This window comes from Lathyrus oleraceus, chromosome 4, assembly GCF_024323335.1.
Source record: "Lathyrus oleraceus cultivar Zhongwan6 chromosome 4, CAAS_Psat_ZW6_1.0, whole genome shotgun sequence".
Taxonomy (NCBI): Eukaryota; Viridiplantae; Streptophyta; class Magnoliopsida; order Fabales; family Fabaceae; genus Lathyrus; species Lathyrus oleraceus.
The window spans coordinates 98,618,796-98,643,056 of record NC_066582.1 but is presented as its reverse complement, the minus strand read 5'-3'; the positions used below and the strand labels follow the sequence as shown (position 1 = coordinate 98,643,056).

At 32.4% G+C, this 24,261-nt stretch overlaps 4 protein-coding genes across 5 annotated transcripts; 3 read left to right on the top strand and 1 right to left on the bottom strand.

Moving 5' to 3' along the window:
• The first annotated feature begins 3,302 nt into the window (after nt 1-3,302).
• Nucleotides 3,303-4,335, top strand: LOC127136181 (calcium-dependent protein kinase SK5-like). The gene is made up of 3 exons (XM_051062774.1): nt 3,303-3,311; nt 3,427-3,636; nt 3,754-4,335. The coding sequence occupies exons 1-3, from the start codon at nt 3,303-3,305 to the stop codon at nt 4,333-4,335; spliced, it is 801 nt and encodes a 266-aa protein (XP_050918731.1).
• A 920-nt stretch (nt 4,336-5,255) lies between these two features.
• On the top strand, nt 5,256-8,635 carry LOC127073669 (protein Dr1 homolog). 2 transcript variants are annotated; one of them, XM_051014846.1, is made up of 6 exons: nt 5,256-5,411; nt 5,498-5,564; nt 5,947-6,036; nt 6,562-6,656; nt 7,285-7,353; nt 8,133-8,635. In XM_051014846.1, exons 2-6 carry the CDS (start codon nt 5,510-5,512, stop codon nt 8,289-8,291), a joined length of 468 nt encoding a protein of 155 aa, XP_050870803.1. In that variant the 5' UTR covers nt 5,256-5,411; nt 5,498-5,509; the 3' UTR covers nt 8,292-8,635. The 2 variants fall into 2 exon arrangements, with proteins under 2 accessions (XP_050870803.1, XP_050870802.1); XM_051014845.1 differs by having other exon boundaries at nt 5,258-5,411; nt 8,130-8,635.
• Nucleotides 8,636-9,358: 723 nt separating this feature from the next.
• On the top strand, nt 9,359-10,801 carry LOC127073668 (protein MIZU-KUSSEI 1). Its single transcript, XM_051014844.1, has one exon. The coding sequence runs from the start codon at nt 9,589-9,591 to the stop codon at nt 10,378-10,380; it is 792 nt and encodes a 263-aa protein (XP_050870801.1). The 5' UTR covers nt 9,359-9,588; the 3' UTR covers nt 10,381-10,801.
• A 3,780-nt stretch (nt 10,802-14,581) lies between these two features.
• On the bottom strand, nt 14,582-18,734 carry LOC127073667 (kinesin-like protein KIN-8A). Its single transcript, XM_051014843.1, has 7 exons — nt 17,884-18,734; nt 16,828-17,101; nt 16,631-16,681; nt 16,430-16,522; nt 15,959-16,327; nt 15,151-15,834; nt 14,582-15,062 (listed from the first exon to the last, which is right to left on the bottom strand). Exons 1-7 carry the CDS (start codon nt 18,546-18,548, stop codon nt 15,030-15,032), a joined length of 2,169 nt encoding a protein of 722 aa, XP_050870800.1. The 5' UTR covers nt 18,549-18,734; the 3' UTR covers nt 14,582-15,029.
• Nucleotides 18,735-24,261: the final 5,527 nt, after the last annotated feature.

Below are 24,261 nucleotides of genomic sequence, written 5' to 3'. Positions count from 1 at the left end.
ATGTTCTGAATATAACATGTTGTGCTAACTGCTTCTGCCCAAAAATGCTTAGCCATGTCAATTTCTGCTTCTGCCTAGAAATGCTTAGCCATGTCAGTTTCTTGGATCATGGTGTGAGCTATTTCTTGTAAAGTCATATTCTTATTTTCTACGACCCCATTTTGTTGTGGAGTTCTACAACAGGAGAAATCATGGGAAATGCCATTTGCATCAAAAAGATTTTCAAAAAGTTTATTTTCAAATTTGCCACCATGATCACTTTTGACTCTGACTATTTTGCAGTTTATTTATGTTTGCACTAGGTAGCAGAAAGTATAGAATATAGAATATGACTCATCCTTGTGTTTCAAGAACTTTACCCATGTTCATCGACTATAGTCATCAACGATGACCAATCCATACTTTTTTCAATTGATAGAGGCAGTTTTCACTGGTCCAAACAAATTAATATGCAAAAGTTCTAACGGTCTAGGAGTAGAAATAATTTCGCTTTGAAAGATGTTTTAGAAAACTTGCCTTTCTGACATGCTTCACAAAGAGTATCTGAAGTGACTTTCAGGTTGGGTAAGCCTCTGACTAATCCAAGCTTATTTAGCTAAGAAATCCTTCTCATGCTAACATGGCCCAAATGTATGTGCCATACCCATTGCTCCTCATTAATAGATATTAGACATTTTACATTTTGATCCTCAAGATCAGAAAGTTCAATTTTATAAATGTTGTTCTTTCTCTTCTCGTTAAAAAAGTTTGTATCCTCTTTCTGACTAACAACCTTACAGGACTTTTGATTAAAAATAATATCATAACCATTATAACTAAGTTGACTAATAGATAAAAGACTATGCATCAGACCATAAACCAAAAGAACATTAGTAATAGAATGAAGTTTACCGTTACCAATAGTTCTGGAGCCAATGATCTTTCCTTTCTGGTTTCCTCTGAAACCAACGAAGCCTCAAGACTTACGTTCCAAATCTTGGAACATAGACCTTCTGCCCGTCATATGTCACGAGCATCCACTGTCCAGGTACTATGACTGGTGTTTCAGTTGAGTTGCTAAGGATGTCTGCAACATAAATCATTTTATCCTTAGGTACCCACTTTCTGGGTCCTCTCTTTCTAGTTTTCCCAGAGTTTCTTACAACTTTGGATCTTTATGCAAAAGGATAATCATGGGGAATTTCTGCATGATACTTAGGTTTTAGAACTGATTTCTTACCCTTTGTATGTTTATGTGTCTGTGCAGAGACATCAAGCTCAGTGCCAGCAAGCACAAAATGCTCATAGAGATGTTTTTGTTTTACCTTCTGACTTTCGTCAGGTTTTATAGTTTATGTATAACCTAAACCTTTCTTGCCATTTATGTTAACTCCATAGATCAAAGAAGCCATTTTGCTGATATCCCTGCTTTTAGCTAGAAAGTATTGGAATGTTTTGTCATATTTAATGACGTAATCAGTACCAGAAGCTTCTGAGACTATTTCCTCCTATAGCTTTGCAATTTTTCTTTTCAAAGTAGAGTTGTTACTTTCTAAGGAAAATGCTTTTTCATTTAGAGAGGAAATATATTTCTTAATCTCACTGCGAGTTTCAGAAGCAGCTACTTGAACTTGTTTAGGGTCCTTGTATTTAGTCTGAAGACTCTGGTACTTTTCCAATAGTTTAGAGAGACATGATTCAAGATCAGGACGAGATAGGTTAGAAAATACCTCTTCATAATCGGAGTCTGATTCTGATTTTGAGAACACTTTGTCTTATGATTCTTTAGAATCTTATAGATCAATTGTTGTTGCCATCAATGCAATATTGGTTTGTTCCTCATAAAAATCTTCTTCTTCTAATTTTGAGTCATCCTATGTAGCCATCAGCCCCTTCTCGTCTTTAGAAAAAATCTTCTTCGGCATTCTGCCCTTTTTCAGCTTAGGACAGTCGTTTTTGTAGTGGCCTGACTCCTTGTACTCAAAGTAGATAACCTCTTTACGATAACCTTGCTTCTTCTGTCCAGACATAAAATCAGAATGTCCAAAAATCCTTCTTGCTCCTCTAAACTTACCTTGGCCATTGTGCCTGTGCTTCCAGAGTATGTTAGCTCTCTTTGAAATCAGAGACAACTCATCATCATCTTCTGAGTCTTCATCAGAACCTTATGATTCTTCCTCGTATTGATAAGCTTTTGTCTTCCTAGACTTAGACTTTAAAGCAACAGATTTACCTCGCTTCGGAGGTTCATCTTCATCGAGCTCAATCTTGTGGCTTCTTAAAGAACTAACAATTTCTTCAAGACCGGTACTGTTTAGATCCTTTGCCAACTTCAAAGTAGTTACCATAGGTCTCCATCTTTTAGGGAGAATTTTGTTAATCTTCTTGGCGTGATCAACTATAGAGTATCCTTTATCCATAACCTTTCAGTACTGCAATAAGCATCTGAAACCTTAAGAATATAGTCTCAACTGTTTCATCATCCTCCATTTTGAATGCCTCGTACTTCTGGATAAAGGCCAAGGCTTTTGCCTTCTTTACTTGAGCATTCCCGTCACGGGTCATCCCCAGTTTGTTATCTTCTCATACTCATTATAAGAGTTAACATTTAGCAATATAGTTATGGCCTTATGATGATTTTTGAAATCTTTCTTCGGTTGATCAGTCATTACACTTCTTGCTATATTATTTCCTTCAACATTAATTGGGTGAACATAACCATCGACTACACGACCCAAGAGATCAACATTGTAACCAAGAAAGAAACTTTTTATTCTATCTTTCCAATAATCAAATTTCCCATCATCAAAGATTTGAGGTTCTGCACTATAGTGATCTTTTTCATCGTTGTTAACAATATAAGCAACGTTAGCAACTACCATTGTTTCTCACATAAACTTGGATTGGTACTAAACACGGTGGAGTTTTGATAAAACTTTTATCACAATCAGAAGCGGAGCTCTAATGCCAATTGAAGGTGTGAAAAACACAAGAGGGGGGGGGGGGGGGTGAATTGGGTTTTACAAAACAAAAGCTTTTAACCAACTCAAGAACATCGCTTAAAAGTTACTAACAGTGAGATAAAAACACAAGTATTTTTATTCTGATTCGCTTGAAACTCAAAGCTACTCCAGTCCACCCGTCAAGGTGATTTCACCTTATACAGAAGAACTTAATCCACTATAATAAACATATTACAATAACCATAAAGAATAACCTTCTTTGTCTTCTCAAGGATCTGACAATGGCGTTGTTATAGGTAGAGTGTTATTCAGAATAACAAAAAAAAATACGACGAAAAAAAAGATTGACGAACCTCAAGAATGACGAAGGTAATTGAATACACACCTTCACTGTTCATTTCCAATGTTTTTTCATTTTCTTTTTGATTTGTAGATCTATAGACATGGATTTTGTAGATCTAATTTTTTCTTATTCTTTTAGTAGATATGTAGATCTGGTTTTTGTAGATCAGGATCTCAAAACATAATTGAGTTTTCCTATTTGGCTGTTAATTTTTTAGATCTGGTAGCGATAAAGAAGGTTTTTCAAGACAAGTATATGAACTTTATCTTAACTTTGAAGCATTATTTCTTTTCAACAACTAAAAAAGACGAGCTCTATCTTAACTTAGTACTTATGTTTATTCCCGAGAATGTAAATCGTGTGATCAGGCACTATAGCAAAAAGAATCAGATGATGGTTATATTTTTTTTCACAAAGCTTAACTTGGTCTATTTTTTTTAACATAGCTTCAATTATTCATTATTTTAGGTTATTTTTTCTCTCTTTATTGTTGAAATGGTGAAAGAAAATCCAACCATAAAACTGACACCAGTAGCATGGGTTTTACCCTACAGAATCAAAAGTATAACAGAGATATACCGAATGGGTAGAAAGCTCGGTCAAGGTCAATTCACCACAACCTATCTTTGCATACGCAAATCATCAAACAAAAGGTTTGCGTGCAAGTCAATCCCAAAACAAAAACTATTTTGCAAAGAAGATTATAAATATGTTTGGCGTGAGATTCATATAATGCATCATTTATCTGAGCATTCACATGTTGTTAGAATCATAGGGACTTATGAGGATTCTACTGTGGTTCATATTGTTATGCAACTTTCTGAAGGAGGTGAACTTTATGATAAGATTGTTCAAAATGGTCATTATAGTGAGAGACAAGTTATGACTTTGATTAAGACTATTGTTGAGGTTGTGAAGTCTTGTCACCCGCTTGCTGTTATACGCATGGATCTTAAATTGGGGAATTTTTTCTTTGATACTGTTGATGAAGATGCTAAGCTTAAAGCTACTAATTTTGGTTTGTCTATTTTTTATAAACATGTTGGGTGATTTTTTTTTGTTTTGTTTTAGATTTAGTATCTGTAGTGATTTGAATATTTGTTGATTCAATTGGAGTTGGATTCTTTGCTGTCTTGTCACTCATCATTTTTTACCCAACTATCTTAACTTGGTTCATTAACCATAGAAGAACATACGTGTATCCTCAATTTGTTGTGTTTCCTGAAGTTACATGGTTTGTGTAATTGCAGACCTGTATAATTGCAGAAAAAAACTTGTTATTTTTTTACTCATAACAAAAAATTTGCGGAGGTTTTTAACATCCGAAAACAAAACCTCTTCAGTTTAAACAAAATACAATCTTTTTAATACATATGCTGACTCAACTTTTAACTGAGTTGTCTTGCTGTCAAGCCACGTCAGCAGAAATTAACGATTTATTACAAAATATGATGAAAATGACTAATTCGACTAACAAAAGTATTTGAGCATTTATCTTGTCACCCCACAATTAAATTTGACATCCCACATATTTTTATAATTTCCAAACTGTCCATGAATAAATTTGAGTAAAAAATGCGAGTGAAATTTTTTATCGATTTTTTTAAAATTGTTATCATTTACTGAAAATTTCAAAAAGTGCTTTAATTCACTGAAATTTCGAATTTCCGAGAATATAAAAAAAAATTGAATTTTTTAGAATTTTGTTTTTGAAAATTTCGTTTTTTTTTAAAATTTTGTTTCAAAATTATTTATTTTTTAATTGAAGACGTGTCAGATTAATTTTAAATAAAAAAGTGAAAGAAATATTAAATTAAATTAAATAAAAGACTTCAATTAGGTTTATTATACTCAGCTAAAATAACTTATTTAATAAAAATATGTTTTGTTTTATCTGAATGAGAACACGTCTGCATTACGAATCGGACATTCTGTGGACCCCAAAACACGAATCACGCGCATGATGCGCGTGGCTTAGGGTAAGTGGTAAACGCGTTTTGGTAGTGTGTGTTGCCCTAATCGCATGCGATCAAAAACTGCTTCTCTCTTATCTTCTCAAAACACATTCTTCATAAATTCATACATCAATCAACAATGTCTTCCCCTCATCGTCGAATCTTCAATCGGTAACATCCATTTTCCTTCCTTCTTTCAAATCTCTAATTTCACGATCTCTATTTTTTATTCGCTTTTTATTCGTTTTCTGTTTTAGGTTAAATCAATCATGGAACCCATGGATATCGTTGGCAAATCAAAGGAAGACGCTTCGCTTCCCAAAGGTTTTTTATTTTTCGATTTTAATTATTCCTTAATAGGTTAATGTGATTGAATCAATTCGTTACCTGTGTATATGAATTTTGTTTCTCTCTGGAAAATTGAATGATGATAATATAATTGGAAAATCAGAGTCTTTAATTTCATCTGTTTCCTAACATGCACATATATGTCTTAATTATCTGCATGAATTTTGGTTTTCCAGTTATATGTTTTTTGGTTTGCAATTTTATGAAACTTGTGTTATTATATGGTTGTTTTGTGAAAATTATTCTTTTTTAAATTAATGGTTATCGGAAGTTTTTGCTGCACTTTGTAATGGTTATTTTATTTATTTCTAGTGCATGATTTTTCTTATAGCTTACTGATGCGTTACTTTCTTGACAGCAACAATGACAAAGATAATTAAAGAGATGTTACCTCCAGACGTACGAGTTGCAAGAGACGCCCAAGACTTATTGATTGAGTGTTGTGTAGGTTAGAATATCACAATCTATGTATGTGATTCACAGGATTTTTTGTTTATTGACTTAAATCTTTTATTCGGGGTTGTAATTTTGTAAATATGTTGAGTTAATTATTCTATTTCAGGGTATTATTTATCTAAATTTTAGTGTGGGTCTCAGTTGCACCGAATTGAAGAAACATGCTATGCTATTCTGTCATGTCCGCAAGTCGCTTGTATGAATTATAAATTGAAATGATCATCACTGATATTTGTTTATTATGTCTTTTTGGTTGCACAATTTGTTGATGATACACGGTTCTGATATGTTATTAGGGCTAATTTAGATTTAAATATGAGGAATTGTGACCCACCTACCATAACATATCTTATGGGCCATCAATCACTAGAAACTACAGTTTAATAGTAGTATCTTTTTGGTGATAACTGATTAGCACACTTATACTTGCCGTTTAGTTTTTATATTTTGATGATGTTTTGGGGCTATTTGATTTTTGTTTACTAAATAAGATTTCGTTGGTTGGTTTTTATTGTAGAGTTTATAAATCTCATCTCATCTGAGTCAAATGAAGTCTGTAGTAGAGAGGATAAACGGACTATTGCACCTGAGCACGTATTGAAGGCTCTACAGGTATATATCCATAGTTATGCATCTCGTTCTTGTTCAAGATTTTCCTATTATGTTTCAATGTTCATATGGGACCATCAATTATTTTGGGCAGTGCTATGTATGGAAAAGATTCTTAATGATTTGGTGTAAGCAAGCTATAGTTTAGGAGTTAGTCCAGTTATTAATCAATTATTGGTAACTGGTTTGGAAGAACACATGCCTGCCTTCATAGTCAAAATTGGAACTACATTCAATTCATTGCACTATTATTTTTAAAGAGACTTAAGCCAAGCTTTCCGATACTTGAACTTTGATTACTCAATACTTGATTAAGCCATTCTTTGTTGATTAAAGATTTACCTCTTCTTGAAGTGGAGTAGCAGTTGATCCATTTTTCAGTTAATGTTATACTCTGTTTCCTGCAAATTGGTGATAATCAATCACAACAATATGCATCGTTACATACATAGTTAATCTTTTAGGAATATCAATTAAAAAATTCCTTTAATTCCAAATGAATTCCGTTCAATTCTCAGGTTAGTGTTAGAAAAAGAGCATTATGATATTTTCAATAGTGGACTCATCGGATGCTTTTAAACAAAATCTGTTATGGTTTTTTTTATTGTTTTGCTATTTTTTCTTTTTCCAGGTGCTTGGATTTGCCGATTACGTGGAAGAAGTTTATGCAGCATATGAAAACACAAAATTGGAGACCATGGTACTTTTGAATAAGAATGTCCCACATGCATGCTGAATATCAAGTAATATCACACAGATTAGCATATCACACACCTTTCTCCCAAAATAGATAAACACTTGCTACGAAAACGAAAGATGACAGAGTGGTCCCTAAAGATGAACCGGTTTTGGCTGTTTATCTGACCATTTTTCTTGGACAGTCTTAGTAGAAGCAGAATTTCTGTTTTTACAATGGGGACTGATGAAAGATGGACTGTAGGCTTATTGATGGTTCTCTGATAGAGAATCCCCAAACCCTCTGTGACTCCGGTCTAACCTAAACCATAGAGACCTGAGGAAATGGTTCCTATGCGTACACTGGAACGATTTTAATTAGGTGGTAATTTGACTGTGCTCACCAATGCTTTCCCATCCATATGGTGTTTTCAGCATGCCATTTGAGGGCATGACCTGTGTTGTGTTATCTTTGGTTCTTAAAATCAAAATCTCCTGTAGTTATTATTTTCCCGTGCTTGTTGAATTTTTTGACTCTGTTAAACTTTCCTGTAAAAATAGTTGTGTATTCTGCATTTGTGACGTAAGAAGGATCATTGTCTGCTCATACAAAAGCTAACCCATCTGTTTTATTTGAATTCACGTGTTGTGAATTTTCATTACATGAATGCTCGTTCTGGTTATCGAGACTGGGGTGTCCACATCTATTGAAATGTTTAAATTAATCTAGATTCAATTATCGCATTGCATGAGTTTATTTTCAAAATGTGAACTAGTTTATGAGAGATTTTCATATTTCAGCAGGATTCCTTAAAAGGCGGTAAATGGAGCAATGGAGCTGAAATGACCGAGGAAGAAGCATTAGCCGAACAACAAAGGATGTTTGCAGAGGCACGCGCTAGGATGAATGGTGGGGTCATTGCTTCTAAGCAGCCAGATGGTGACCAAAGTTTAGATAGCTAACTTTAGGACCTTAGTTAAGATTGAATCAAAGAAGCACCTGGCTCCTGTCTGTGCTTCCTATGCATTCAATTGTGTACAAAAACCATTCACTAGTTTGCTGGGCAATGTGGATATGCTTCCATTTGTATTCTATGGATGAACCATATTTGCTAGTCATTGTAATTAGTGAAAGTTCATGAAAATCCTCTTCTGTTTAGAATCACTTGTAATTATTGTTTACTTTTTTGGAATCTTCTACACACTAATAGCTCCTAGCAAGAGTCTGACCGTAGTTACTTGCTACATTTCATTGTAACAAACAATTAAACTAGTAGAAGCCATTATAAGCCATCATGTTCTGATTATTTCTTTTGTATACAGATCAATATGATATGGGAGAATCTTAAAAATAGCTAGAGATGAATGATGATAACTTAAAATTCTCTCACCATCCATCTATTTGGTATTAAAGTGAATGAACTCATCTTATTATGAGACAAATGTATTGTGCAAACATCCTTTGAAGTTATCATAAAAACAGTTAACCTAAATCTAAGTAAGTTTTCACAGTTTATAGTGGAGACAAGGACCAAATTATTTATCATGGTAATAGGATAGAGTACAAGTGGGGATAACTCTACACTACAATGAAATGTCAGTTTGTAGGTACATATAATGTAGTCTCTGTAGCCAACATGAGGCATGAAAATTCAGCAATCCTTAACCTGATGTGACCTTATGCGCCATTAAACTGTAGACATCTATGCAGCTAAAGAGAGTGCTAAGTGAAACAGTGACGGCTTTGTGTTTTGTTTGTTTTAGCTTTATAATTATATTTAATCTTCTTTTTTTACCATTTTTTAGCACCAAGTCAAAAGAGCTTATTCAAACACAAACATCACAGAAACCCTTCTCAATCACTCTCACAAAAAATCTCTCTCTACCTACCCCACATAGAAAGTGAAATAACAAACACATTGTCTCCTCAGATTCCTTTCTTTCCTATTAAAAAATCACACTCTATCCAAGTTTTTCTCTTTCTGATTTCCTATATCACCTTGTGGGACTACCTATGTTTCTTTTGTCACGATTCTCTTGCACTCACTAGCTTAATCAAAAGTGATTAATTACAACAGAATAAAGATAGCTAGCATCACTAAATAATCAATTAATTATTACTACTAGTTAAATTAAATCATAAATAAAATAAAATCCCCCAACACATCAAAACAAATACTAAGATTCATTCTCTCCCTGTCTCTCTCTCTCTGTCTCTTTACTTCCTGTTCTTAAAGCTTTGTTTTTTTTTTCTCTGAAAATGAAAACACCAAACATGGAAGAAAACACAAACACAAACACAACGTTAACCTCTCAAGATCTTTCTTCCAAGAGACACTTTCATTGGACAAACAAAGTTGGAAATGAAGAACCAGAAGAACCCTCAACCATGTCCAAAATCATAGAAGAACAGACCAAAAACGACGATGAAAAAGTTGTTTCAGGACATTCATCAACAACAAGGAAGAAGCTTCAAGCAGTAGCAATTTCAAGGCTTCGTTCTGTTCTAACAGTCTTCAACAAGAACCGTTCAAATCTTCCCTCTGGTCTCGGTTCACGAGTTGTTGGAACGCTCTTCGGTTACCGTCGTGGACACGTTCATTTCGCTTTTCAGAAAGACCCCACTTCACAACCAGCTTTCCTCATCGAGCTTGGAACACCTATTACTGGTTTGGTTCGTGAAATGGCTTCTGGGTTGGTTCGAATTGCTCTTGAATGTGACAAGGTGAAGGAGAAAGAAACAGAGAAGAAGAGTTTGAGGTTGTTGCAAGAGCCTCTTTGGAGGAGTTCTTGTAATGGAAAAAAATGTGGATTTGCTAATAGAAGAGAATGTGGGGAGAAAGATTGGGAGATTTTGAAAGCTGTTGAACCTATTTCAATGGGAGCTGGTGTTTTGCCAAGTGCTGAAGGTGGTTGTTCTGATGGTGAAGTTATGTATATGAGAGCTAGGTTTGAGAGAATTGTTGGGTCTAGAGATTCTGAAGCTTTCTATATGATGAATCCTGATAGCAATGGTGCACCTGAACTCAGTGTTTATTTGCTTAGAGTTTAGTTTCTTAGTTAGCAGTATTAGCATCTTGAAAAGCTTTGTTAATTACTGTTTTTGTTAATACTAAAATCTTGGTTGGTGCATGTTTGGAATTACGACGAGTTTGACGAGATCACGACGGTTTTTTCTCCGTCGAAATTAAGGTAGCATGTTGTGAATCTGTGAAACTTGCCGTGAATCCAAACATGCACTTGGAAGGGTACACTAGTTGTTTGGATCTTGAATCATGAAATGGAGACCTAGTTGGGTTTCTGTTGTTTCTTTTTTAGGCTAGGGAGAAAGGGGGGAAATTGTGGGTAATCTATAGTATTTACAGCTTGGTGGTGGGGTGGATCAAGAAAGGTGTATATGTATAGTTTTAATTTCAATCCTTTTGATTAGTGATATGAAATGGATGTTAATGCTAATCATGATTATGTTCTCACATTTTTTGTTTAGTTTAAGTAGCTTTAGCACTTTGCTTCTTCATGCTTTCTTTTTTTCATCTTCTTGTGTCTATTGACCGTTGTAGCACCGGTCAGTGTTGGACACCGACATTTGACATGACACTGACACTTGTGATTACATTCAATTTATTCAAATTATTACTGGCATCGATGTGTCAGTGTCGATGTTATGTCTGATATCTGTGTTTGTGCTTCATAACGATTGGTTTCATGATTCAACTCATTTCCCACATTTGAAGTGCTTCTTGAACTATTGAATGTTAAAAAGTATGCTGCTATTATTGTGGTTTATATTGGTAATTCCATCACCATTGCTGTCATGCACAACTTTTGTTTATTTGAGTTCATGGAAGAACTTACAAAAACAACTTATTACATGTTTAATAGTGATTTTCAACTTGTTCTCATAAACTTTCTATGCTATAGTTTATGAAAACCAGTTATAGATTATACAATAACAATTTCACTTTTCATGTTTTGTTACAAAAATAGCTTAGCTTCTGTTTGGTTTGGCATTTGGTGGCTCAAACGCACATCCAGTTTCGATTTTACCATGGTTTTCTGAAAGCCACTAAACGCAGTTTCTGCGTAGGAGCGGAAAACTACCGTTCAATGGACTTAGTTTTGTTTGGATTGTATTCTGCAAGTTCTACTCTTACAGATTCTACAAATACTACTTTCTTTGCTTTTGTGTAGAGGAAAATTGCCATATGAGAATCTCTACCATTCCTTTTTCTTTTCTCTGTCTCTTAGATGATAACTTCATTATTATTTTGTTAAGTAACGTTTCATTTGTTTCCTTCTAGAGTAGTTAGGATCCTTGATGAACATGCTATTTTAATTCAACTAGATTTCAATATTTGGTATACTAAAAAAGTTAAGATTGTCCCAATCATTGCTTTTTTATGTATAATTTTGTTTGTGAAGTGATCCCAAGAATTGTTTGTTAGTGCCTAATCATGGAAGCAATCAAAAGCAATAATATAAGAAAAGGAAAAGAAAATCCATATCCTGTTACTAACAATCTGATCTGACAGTAGCACCATACTTTTTCTTTGTTTATATACTCTCTACCATTTGCTTTTCCTTTTGTTGACTGCTTTTCTTTGGTTGGCCTAATTCAAATATGTTATATTCTTTGCATCATGTGGCTCAAAAGTGTAAACCTAAGCCCACCACAGTGCTAACTTTAATGTCTGAAAACCCTTAAGATTGTGAGTCGGTGACATATTTGACGATTCAACCGGTTGAACTTTGAATAGGAGTTATATGGTTTGATCATTTCTACGGTTTGATTGTAGTTTGTAGTTTCGTCTCAGTTCATTTTGATTATGACAGTATGACAGTTTTAAACGGTTGTATCATGATTCAGATGTGTCCTAGATTCGAAATCCGGTTCATTAACATTTGATTAAGTGCAAAATGAAAAAGATGTTTTACATGGATAATTTGATCATGTTATGTGCCACTCATTGTAACACTTATTTCACCAAAACCAAAGTTTTTTTTTTTTCTTTCTTTCTAATAAAACAAATGATCTAGAAATCATTCTTCCAAAAATAAGTACTGTAAAAGCTAATTCCTTTACATAAAGTTGTGGCACTGATTTATAACATTATTGTCCTAATAAATGCACCAAGAACTCCCTAAACCCACCACCATTAAGAAAAAGTATAGAAATTAGAAGAGTGTATGAAGGTTGTGTGGTCCTTCATTACCACCTCAACCAACTACAATTTTGATGGCTAACTATTTTATTTATGTGTGATCTGCCCCTGATGTGTGAGTGTGGAGCTCCTTGTCAATTATTTATACTAAATTATAGTTCAAGAGTCACCTCAAGTTTATAGGGCTCAATTTAGTGTTTATGTTTGGAAGAGGATAACTTTAGAAATAAGACCGGCCGAGTCAAACCTAGCTGAATTCAATTTGACTTAATAAAAAATTGATTTAATTTGAAATTCAATTTGATTTCGTCACAATAATTCGATCGTCTAAATAGCTTAAAAATGGATGAAAATAAAATATAAAATAAAAATATTTAAATTTTTACTTATGCTAGTATAATTTTATACTAGGGTCAATGAATATTTTTTAGAAGAAAAAATCTCTCACCTTTTGAATATATTTCATGTTTATTATAAGAGAAGAATGTAAAAGTGTATTTTTAAATGCAAGATTTAAATAATAAAATAAATGAGAGTTCGTTAAATGTTAAATTTTTAAGTATTTAACTTACCTAAATAGTTAACTTTGACTAATGATAATATAACAATTAAAATAATTTTATTTACCTTTATTATATTTATAAGAATTATAGACAATATTTTATCTTTTATTTAATACAAGTTTCATCTCAAAATAATATTTATAACACAAAAACTAAGTAATATGAGTAAATAATAAAATATCATGAATTTAATTAAAATATATTTATAAATATATTTATCGTGTAAAAAGAATTTACACCATCAGTTAATCTGAGATGTTTGATTTTGTAAAAAATTTGACTTTTATTTCAACTATCTAAAAATAATACAGACGGATGATGATGAATTGAAAGTATAAATTTTTTACACTGAAAATGCATATTAATTAATCTCAAACATCATATCTTAAGTTTATAACATCTATTTTATTACATTAGTGAATGGATTTTAATTTTAAAATAAATATATAATTATAGAAAATTTTATATTTTTAAATGCTATAAATAAATAGAAAATTATTCTTAATATCTTCATGAAATTTATAGCTATAAATGTTAATTTTTAATGGAGTTTTGTTTGATTTTAAAACAATATTTGTAATTAAACTTATGATAGAATCTTTACACAGTCTTTAACATCATCTCAAATATGTATTACTTATCGGGTCCAATAATGGACAAGTTTGTTTTATCTTTAAAAAAATGGATTTTTTTTTGTATTTTTGAAAATGGATTCTACAAAAAAAAATATTTTTCAAAATATTACAAGTTTTTCTAAAATTGTTTTTTATAAATTAAAAGATTGAATTGTTCATTCTATAATATAAATATACATTATTGAAGATCAAAACATAGTCAAAATCACAATTTTTTAAAAAAGTTGTATCCTAAAAATAATTTTTATGAAAAACTATTTGAAATAGCTTCAAAATTAAATGATTTTTTGAAAATTTAATATCCAAAAAAAAATTCCGATGAAACGATGAAATACCTAAAATAACTATTCAAACAAAAAATTTATTTGAAGTTTTTATGAAAAGTTTCTTTGTAAATTTTTTTTACACTAAAATATGTAACACTATAAAACTCATTTTTAAAAAAAGCCAAAATAAATGGACCCAATATATAATTCAAATTCAATAGATTTATTTTACCAACTTAATTTTAATTTTTTGATTAAGTTCAAATTATTTAATTCATGAATAAGTCCAATAAATTGTCTTCTATATTCTTTAGATATATCAAAATACCTTACCAAAAGCGTATATTTTTCAGCCTAAAAACCATATCTTTAAGACTAAAAGTGTGGTTTTGAAAATGTATAAAACCACATATTACTACATTTTTCAGACAAAGTTTATGGGTTGGAAGGTGGTTTTGATAGAAGCAAAGTAACTAAATCTAGAATTTGGTTTGAGACTGAGTGGATGAAATTCAAATATATTTGAACAGAAACAAATTTACAAAATCAAGTAGTCCAAAATAAAATAGTCAATTTAGACTGAACGGTGAAAATTCTTGTCACTTAACAAGCCAATCCCAGGTTCAATTTAGGAAACCAGATTCAGAGGGGCATGGTTGTATATATCAAAGCAATAAAAAATTTACATACTCATGGTATCCAGTTTACTGTTGTGTCAATAACAATATCTCTGTCGTTAAAATCAATTAATGTACATCTACAATTTTTTGTGGAGTTTTCCTCCAATCTCATTCTTTCCACCTCTCATATATGGAGCCTTCCATGTCATTTGAAAAATGGAGAATATCTATCTCGACCTCATACAAAAGTGATGGCGAATGAAGAAGTATGCAAAGGACCGGGTTTGCAGCCGACTGCACCATTATCATTATCCTTTGGGCAGAAGCATAAAAGATGGCCACAAAGGAGGAGCGTTATATCATGCGTGCAATAATTCTCTATATCCATGTACTTAAGCAATTTCCTCTTCTCTATATCCATGTACTTAAGCAATTTCCTCTTTTACTCCATATATCTAACTATTGGCTTTTTGACGAGCAAAACCAGGCTGGACAAAGAAAATTGAAAACATGGATAAGTTGTCATTTCAGTTACAGAAATTGATGAAAAGGGTAAGTAAGGTACGATGGAATTACCTGAAGAAGCATGGATCGAGGAGGTGCTGTGGGTTCTGAAAGAACATGACTTCTAGTTTTTCTCCCATTTGATGTAGTAACTGATGGGCTATTATTTGTGGTTATGTCCCAAAAGCTTCGCTTCTTCGCAGTTGGAGCTGGTGATCGAAGACGATGACTCTTCAATTCAACATTGTTTGGCTCATTTACTGGTAAGCCAGCAGCCCTAGTTACCTCTCTCTTCCCTACTTCTCTTGTTGTTAATGCTTGTTTTTCACACTTTTGAGAAAGCTCGCGGATGAGATCATCTTTCTGCTTTAGCTTCAAGACATGATCTTTCTTCATTCTCTCTATCTCAGCCTCTAGTGCTTTCACTGTCCGTTGTAGTGTCCTCACAGCTAGCTCAACTCCTTTCTTCTTGGTTTCCGGAGTAAAACAAGTTCCAGCCAAGAAAGAGGATCTAGTCCTTCGTTTTTCACTAGGTTGGGCCGAAGTTGGAGTAGTGGAAAGTTTTGCATCAGAAGGTGCTGGAGGTGTAGAGGAATGTGAAGCTAAGGACTGTGCTTCTAGAGTCAAGAGCTTTTGTTGTTGCCCTGCTAGCTGCATTCTTATTTCATGATTCTCCTTTTGCAGCTCATGTATCAGCTTGGCCTGGTCAGCGTCTGTCTCGTGTATTGGCAATTGATCCTCATTGGTTTCGCTTACCTGTATCCACACAAAGAATAAATGACATTAGTCAACTTCGTTACATAAGCATGCCAAGTTTATGCCTCAAGGCCTTTGACATTTCGAAGATAAATATTAGCTTGATATGGTACAAGGACTCTACCTTTAGCCGAATCTCTTTGGCTCTATCGGCCCAGTGAACGGTGTTCTGAGTCTCACCAAATGAGAGGCTACTTGGGCTAATGTTTGCAATCATGACAGTGTTGCAAATTCCTCCTAATGAATCCTTGAGAAGTTGAGTGAGTTTGGAATTTCGATATGGTATGTGTTTCTTTCCCTCTACAAGAGCATTGATGCAGCTGCTGAGTGCAAGAAGGGACCGGTTTATGTTGGCACCCTCAAGAGATCTTAGTGTTCTTTGATCCGTGGCAAGAGCCCTTTCTGACCCTGCAAGATCAATTAATGAGAGCTTGCCCACTCGGTTAACAATATCCGTTGTTGCGGCATCTCTAACTCGGAATTCAACCACAACCTAGATGTGACAAAATAATATGCATTTGGTTAGTAACAAGAACATGTGACAACTCACAATCACAACATTAAATGGACTCCCTCCAAATCGTTAATGTCTCACCTGCAAAATTGCATGGGAACGCGAAGACGTTTCATTTGCACGAGTTGGTTCTGTGGTTCGGTTTTGATTTCCTTGTTGTAGCAATACCATCACCTGAAGCAATCAGAGAAAAGAAAAGGAATGCATGCTAAACCGATGTTATGACTTTAAACCTCCCCAAAAGTTATAATACTCTTCAAAAAGGATCAGAATATTAAATACCTCATCTGCAGAAGAAGCTCTATATTGTGTAAGACCGGCCGCCACAATCCCCTACAATATTATCGGTCCATTCATCAAACACATATTTCTAAAGTACAACTTCAAATGCAGGTATAGAATACTTGTGAATACTAACTATAACTTTAAAAAGAGTATTTGTGAATTGCTAAGTTTTCATTTTAAAAACACAAGAGTACCTGTTTATCTTCTCTAAGGACTAAAGGCCTTCCGGGGCAAAGCAAATCCCTGACTGTTTCATTGTAAACCTCAAGATAGGAGAGATGAACCACATGGCTTCCATCACAACTTCTCTGCCTGATTTTACTGAATAGATCCTGAATCGCCAAAACCATCACCCCTGGATTCTCCACGGTACCGAGCATTGTATATGTTTTTCCAGCTCCTGTAGCACCATAACAGAAAACTGATCCATTCCTCCCCTGCAGAACAGCTTCGACAAGTTCCAAAGTTCTGAAAAGAAGCTGAAATTAAAGGTATATACAACACAACCCTAAGAACACAACATCATTATAATATATACACAGTTGGTATTAAGGATACCCTATCAACTAGGTATATGTTCAGCATCATAAATAGAAATCATATGATCAACAACACAAATAGAAACTGTGTGATCAATGTCATAAATCGAAACTAAATGATCAGCAATAAGGATGCTTTTATCAACAAAGTTAAGGACACAGCATCATAAACAGAAACTGCAAGCAATTAAAACCAGACAAGTTCAACAAAAATAATTTGAAATATTCAACTTATCAATGTTTACAAGGTGAGTTTACATCAGATTTTCTCAGGCGAATAAGCGATTTAGCTTCCAAAACTGTATGATCAATATTATAAATCGAAACTATATGATGAGCATTAAGGATACTTTTATCAACAAATTTAAGGACACAACATCATAAACAGAAACTGCAAGCAATTAAAACCAGACAAGTTCAACAAAAATAATTTGAAACATTCAACTTAACAATGTTTAAGAGGTGAGTTAACATCAAATTTTCTTAGGTGAATAAACAATTTAGCTTCCAAAATTGTAAGGTTAGACAATTTAGTTCTGAAATTTACAAAACTCTACCCTAAAACTGATTTTTCTCTACTACACTGGTGCCTCTCATGACTAAAAATGATTGATCCAAAACAACTAGTTCTATAGGTTTATGATCTACATTTGGTAAATGGCTATAACTAAATCCAAATTTGAAAGTAAACGAGGAGAATCAGACACTCACGTTGTGGAATACACCTGTAGCTGAGTTGCTGAATCACTAAAAGAACCATCAAACGCAAAATGACGCCCCTTAACCCTATTGAGCCTGAGGTAATCCTTCTCATTTGCAGACTCGGTTAGATAAACATCACGGTGATTAACAATTCTCACACAGCACCTTGAACTCAATTGAATTTCCTTCTTGCTCATTGGTCTAACCCTTACAAACACCAAAATTCTACTCACACATTTCCCTAATTCTTCCTCCTTCCCTTTCACCGGAGCCGGCATCGATAGTCTCCGAGCAACGGCGGCAACCGGAGCTGCTGCACTCGTAGTGGTTGAAACCTTTCTTGGATACGAAAATCCAACGATGCGATCCTGTCCAACAATGAGATTCTGATTTTCTTTGGCATCATCATCGTTGTTTGAGGAAGAAGGTGGTTGAGGTAAAACGAAGGTTTTCGTAATAGTTGAGTTAGGGTTTGCGATCGAGTTTCTCTCTCGCATGGCAGTGTTGCTGTTTCTGAGAGACTTGGAAGCTTGTTTTTGCTGTTCGTATAAAAGAGTGAGGGTTTTGAGTTTTTCTTTGAGGCCATGGTGAGGGTTTCTGAGTCTCTGTTGCTCTTGCATTGTTGGATTTCGCTCATTTTCTGTAGAGATTTTAGATCGCGTTGAAACCGGCATTTTCCGGGAATCGTTTTTTATCGATGGTATAATCCAAACACGGCCTTAGAAGGAAAGAAGAAGAGGAAGAAGGAGAAGAGTGTTGGGTGAATGTGAGCCGTTGGATTAGGAAAGCGAAGAGTGAAGCATGGAAAAGAAGTGAGATTTGAATGGACACAACGGTCAAGTCAGAGTTCTGAAACGGTTACTTATTTAGCTGCTTGCTCTTGTTTCTGTGGTCCTACAAATATCTCAACGCACGAGAATCTCCTGTTTCACATAAATAACAATTTAATGCTATCATTTAATGTTAATAGAACCAAGAAATGGAAAAATTACAAAAATACTTTTTTATAACTGCATACACAATATGAATGTAGTAATCAAGAAAAATACAAAAAAAATATTTAATCGGCCACAGATTTTTAAACCAAATTTTCATATGCATTTATTACTATTATTTATTAGGTTTAATAATTTTGTTTTTAAATGAAAAAATTACTAGTGGTGTGTTGATATAATGATCTGATATGATTTCATTGATTTTGTTTTTACGTTACTTCATTGATTTCATTGATTTTGTTTTTACTGCTACTATTCTAATAAGGGTTAACCACAAATGTACGTTGAATGACCAGTTTAATCGATGACGATATATAAAGATGAAATATAGTTTTTCTGTAACTTATTTTTGTTCTAAATATACTATTTTATGTTTTTGTTTTAAACTTCATGTTACTCTTATATGACAATTATATGTTTCTTACATTCTATTATGCTACTATTTTAAAAAAATTAAAATTAGACAAAATCCCATTTTTATTTTTATTTATGGGCCCGTATTAAAAAAACAGAGAGATCTGTATACTAATAAATTTATAAAAAACAAAAGTAAAATAAAATATAAATAAAATGAATAAATAATAAATTTCATTGATCAAATATGTTATTTTTTTCCGTTTCAAAATAATTGTTATATTTGACAACTTCATATAAGAAAATATAATAAATGAAAGAGAATACCAAACTATATTTTTATTAATTATTGATGTATTTGAATTAGTATTAATCTAAAGTTAAAAAATAATAAAATTCAGAATATTAATCAAAGGATATAGTTAAAAAATTTAAATTTAAATTGCATTAATAAACTAAAATAACAAATATTTTAAAATAAATTATTTTTCTAACTACGACACTTATTTGAACAAAGGGAATAATAATTTATAAATTGTCATATTTATATGAAAAACTACATACTGGCCATAATTATTCAATAAAAATTTAAAACTAAACTTTCTATAACTTTGTATTCATTTAATCTTAATTTTAAATTATTTAGTACACACTCTTATCTCCGTTTTTTATTATAAAAAATAATTATTGTCGTATAAAAATAATATTTTTAAAAAATTATTCTTGAGAAAAATAAATTTAAATAATTGAAATAAGAGATAATAGCAAACTTTTACGAGTATAATAAGAAAAATAACATTAATTATTTATTGGTAATGTAAATTAACTCATATTTAAGGATGATAATGAACAAAGTTTGGACATGGTACTATAGTACTCGTTCTTAAACTCATGTGGACATCAGTGTTTATACCCCTATTTGTACCCTATGGATGCCTATGTATCATACTCATACCCATTTACCCGCATTTCTAATAAAAAATTATCGATCAATTATAATTTATCATATCATTTTAATTTTTTAACAATATTTACAAATTTTTGAGGATGTTATTGTTGAGATAAGAAATAAACAAACATTTATATTAAAATACCTTAAAATTTAATAGTGATGTAGTTAATAAAAAATTTAGATTAACATGGGTACATAATAATAAAAATAAAAATAAATAAATATATACAATGCGGATATGGGACGAACTGAGTACTAAGGTACTCGTATCCGCACTCATACCCGCTTATTTTAATGGATAATTTCTTGTGCCCGTATCCATTTTGCGGATTTTTACTCTACTCGTCGTAAGTAATTTTTATGGATATCCACTAGGGATGGGTACCTAGTGGATATGATTGTCATCCTTATTCATATTATGATATAATTTTTTTTCCAAAACGACTTATAATAAAAAACGAAGGAAATAATATTGTTTAATTAAACACAGATTCAAATACTAGTGTATATTGGTAGTGTAAAAGTGTTTCTTCCATTTTGTGATATGTCACGTCTCACGCTTGAGTGTTGTCTTTTGTTTATGTTTTTGTTGATCTCGTAATCCATTACGACATTTTTAGCTAGCAGTTTCACATTTTTTACCATATTCGATTAGAGGCACTATAAATAAGAAGTGTGGTCATAAAAACCAACTATCAAATCCTAACATGCTTCTTACTTTATAGATTGTTGGTTGCCACAATAAGTCCTAGTAGACTTTAGAAAAATTCAATTGGCTCATGTTCGAATGTGTTTGCACTCGTCAAATTACTTTAGTTGGGATACCATTATTAACCCTAAAACGGGTTTGTCTTCTAATTTTGACTTACATTTTTTAGGTGTAAACAAACATTCCTTGCATTGTGTTGTCAGTTAACCTTAAGACACAAGATGATATGGTATACTGGTAACTGATGTGCATGAAAGCGGTATTATTGCGCTGTAAAGCAGAAGACCAGCCATTACAAATCATGTCTTAGCCTGTGAATTATTTAGTGCCTCTTTTTATTTTTTTACGATGTATTGTATTTTTCTTAACATTTTCTTTATCTTCCAAACCGCTTCTATCGATTATCATACCATATTATTGGATGAGTTATCTCATAAATATTTATGAACTAGTTTGGTAAGTAGTTACATATTCCTTTTCCTTCCATATTGTCTATCTGATTACCATGAGAAGTGTTTCAGCCTTGCAAACTTATGTCAAAAAACAAGGTGTTCATACTATTATGAGTGTGTCTTCTTTCCAAACACATATATCTTATATGTATATTTATTTAAGGTTTATATACTCTTGCAGATGAAGGTCCTAATAGGAGTAAAAAGGCTTTACATACTCTTTATCTCCAAGAATAACATCAAAGACTTTTGCTCGTAGAAATTGTTGCAAATCGGATGTGAAAGAGATTGATTCTTTGTTATTCAGGTGGAATGATCAATTGTCTTTCTTTCTTTTTCAAGTCAAGATGAGTTCGCTTCTTTATAATATGGATAGATTAGAAAGTGTTCTCGAATAAGCAAGTTAACATGTGTTTCTCGTCTTCATCGAACTCGCATATTCTAGGTGGGAAATCAATGTAACCCCACATCAATGTTGATTTGATGGAAGTCGTCTCACACTCTGCCTTAGCAGACAGTGGTGATGTGGACACAATTAACACAATATACACATGATAGTAGGATATGTCTACCTTTTTAGGGACTAGGGCCTTTGTGGTCTATTTTTTGAAATATTTCTCTTACTATATCAGCTAGATAATCGACCTTTATAGCTGATAATATTTAATGGTATCAATATAACTTTCATTTTGACTTTCCTTACTCTCTCACATGGTAGTGTATAACTTGTTTAGATATTTTCCATTGAAGTTTCTATTAAACTAATTGCCTTATGTAATCATTAGTCATGAATAGGTCGTTCCAATTTACCGACCGTTTCCTAAACTTAGGATCTTTAATACCAACTAACAAAATAGTTTTCCAAATTAACTCGCTCAATGAATCACTTGAGCTTGACCAAGTTGTTATAAGTTATGGTCGTATTTTGCTTTGAGTTCTCAATTATATCCAAGATTATTAGTTGATCTCCGTTTAGAGAGTCCAACTCAATTACATAACACGTTGATACTCATTCCTATTGAGTTTATTCTGTCTGACAACTTTGAGTGAAATTAGGTTAATCTCTAGGAGTAATATTGCATCTTGACCATATGTGAGCTGATAAAGAGTAAAGTTAAATGTCATTATTTATAACTCCTTATAGCTCAGAAGACCTCCGGTAGAGTTTCATCACATCTCCTTAACTTATTCTCAATATTCTTCTTAATTAAGTCAAGACGAATTTGAAATTTGTCTAGGCCAGGTCCTCAATTCTATTGAATCCTATAAACATTTTTATATCAAATACATTACAATTAATTTTATTTTATGTAATTTGTCATTTTTCAACTAATCAAATACTAGTACATCATTAATCCGACTATTTTCACACACCCAATGCAAACTATATGATGGCCTAAGTCATAATAATTGTTATATATAGTATAAAGATGTCGATGGGTAAGGTTTGGGTAGGATACTATAGTACTCGTTCTCATACCCGCAGTTTGAAAACATCTTCGTATTCGAGCTCATACCCGTGTGGGCACCAACATTTCTATCCTACCCGTACTCTATAGGTAGCTAAATACCCATATATGTATCTGTTTATCCGTATTTTTGATAAAACATTATCGATCAATTATAATTTATTATTTTATATTAAGTTTTTGACAATATTAAAAATAATTTAAGAACGTTATTATTGAGTTAACAAATAAACAGACACTTATATTGAAATGCTACAAGTTTAATACATATGTACTCAATAAAATTGATAAATATAAAATTTTATATATATATATATATATATATATATATAATCAAGGTATAGGACAGGATGAATACTAAAGCATCTGTATCCGTATTTATACCCACCTATTTTAATGGATAATTATTCATATTCATATTTTACGAATTTTTACCTAAGATAATTTTCCATATGAAAATAGATTAAATTAACATCCCTAAATACATCTTAATTAAGTTGTCATTCCAAGGAGAAACATCTCAATCAATCACCAAACATGCATCAACACATTATTATGGCCGATAACTTTAGATGGTGCTTTATTCATGTTGGCCCCTCTACGAACACACATCATAGCAAACATTAATTCTTTCACTAAATATGTCTTGTTTGTTGGGTTTTGTTTTATTTTTACTCCACCCTCCGATGAAAGAAACTACTAGTATTAATTATTAGACTAAAACTACTGTCTCTTTCCCTCACCCGAGCTAAATTAATTGCCTTCGTCACTCAACATTTTAGGCATTCGGAAAGCAAGACAGGTGATTGAATTGTAATATCTCAAACTTTTAATGTCATTAGTATATCCATTTATATAAAATATGTTTCTTTTAGCAATTTTTAATACCCATCGACTGATTCTCTATATGGTAGGTCTCCATTAGTCATTACCCATCATTGTTCGCATCTAATATCATTTTTATATTTCCTTCTGGCTTCTGTGGAAAAACATTGCAATGTGTTCAACAATGTTGTTGGATACATTTTCGTTAAATAAATTTTACCTGTTAACCTCTCCTTTTTTTATTTGGTTGATGATGATGCATATCAGGTGAGAGTATAATGAATCACACTGATTATGAATTATGGTGAATATTTTGTGAATTTGCTTTATGCTTTATTGTTTTGTTTGTGCGTTGCTTTCAAATAATGAGATGAGATGAACTAGTGCCATAAAGATGGAAATACGAAATATTGAATGTATAATTACTAGATTTTTTTTTAGATAGGATGAGTATTTTGTGACAATGTTCTATTCTAATTAGAGAAATAATATATTAATAAGAAATTAAAAAAACAAACTAGAATTTTGTAAGTGAATAATTAGTCTATTTAACATGTGATATTACGATATTACAATTTTAATGATGTTTTTCTCAAATAATTCATGTTTTAAAAAAAATCAAAAATAACTC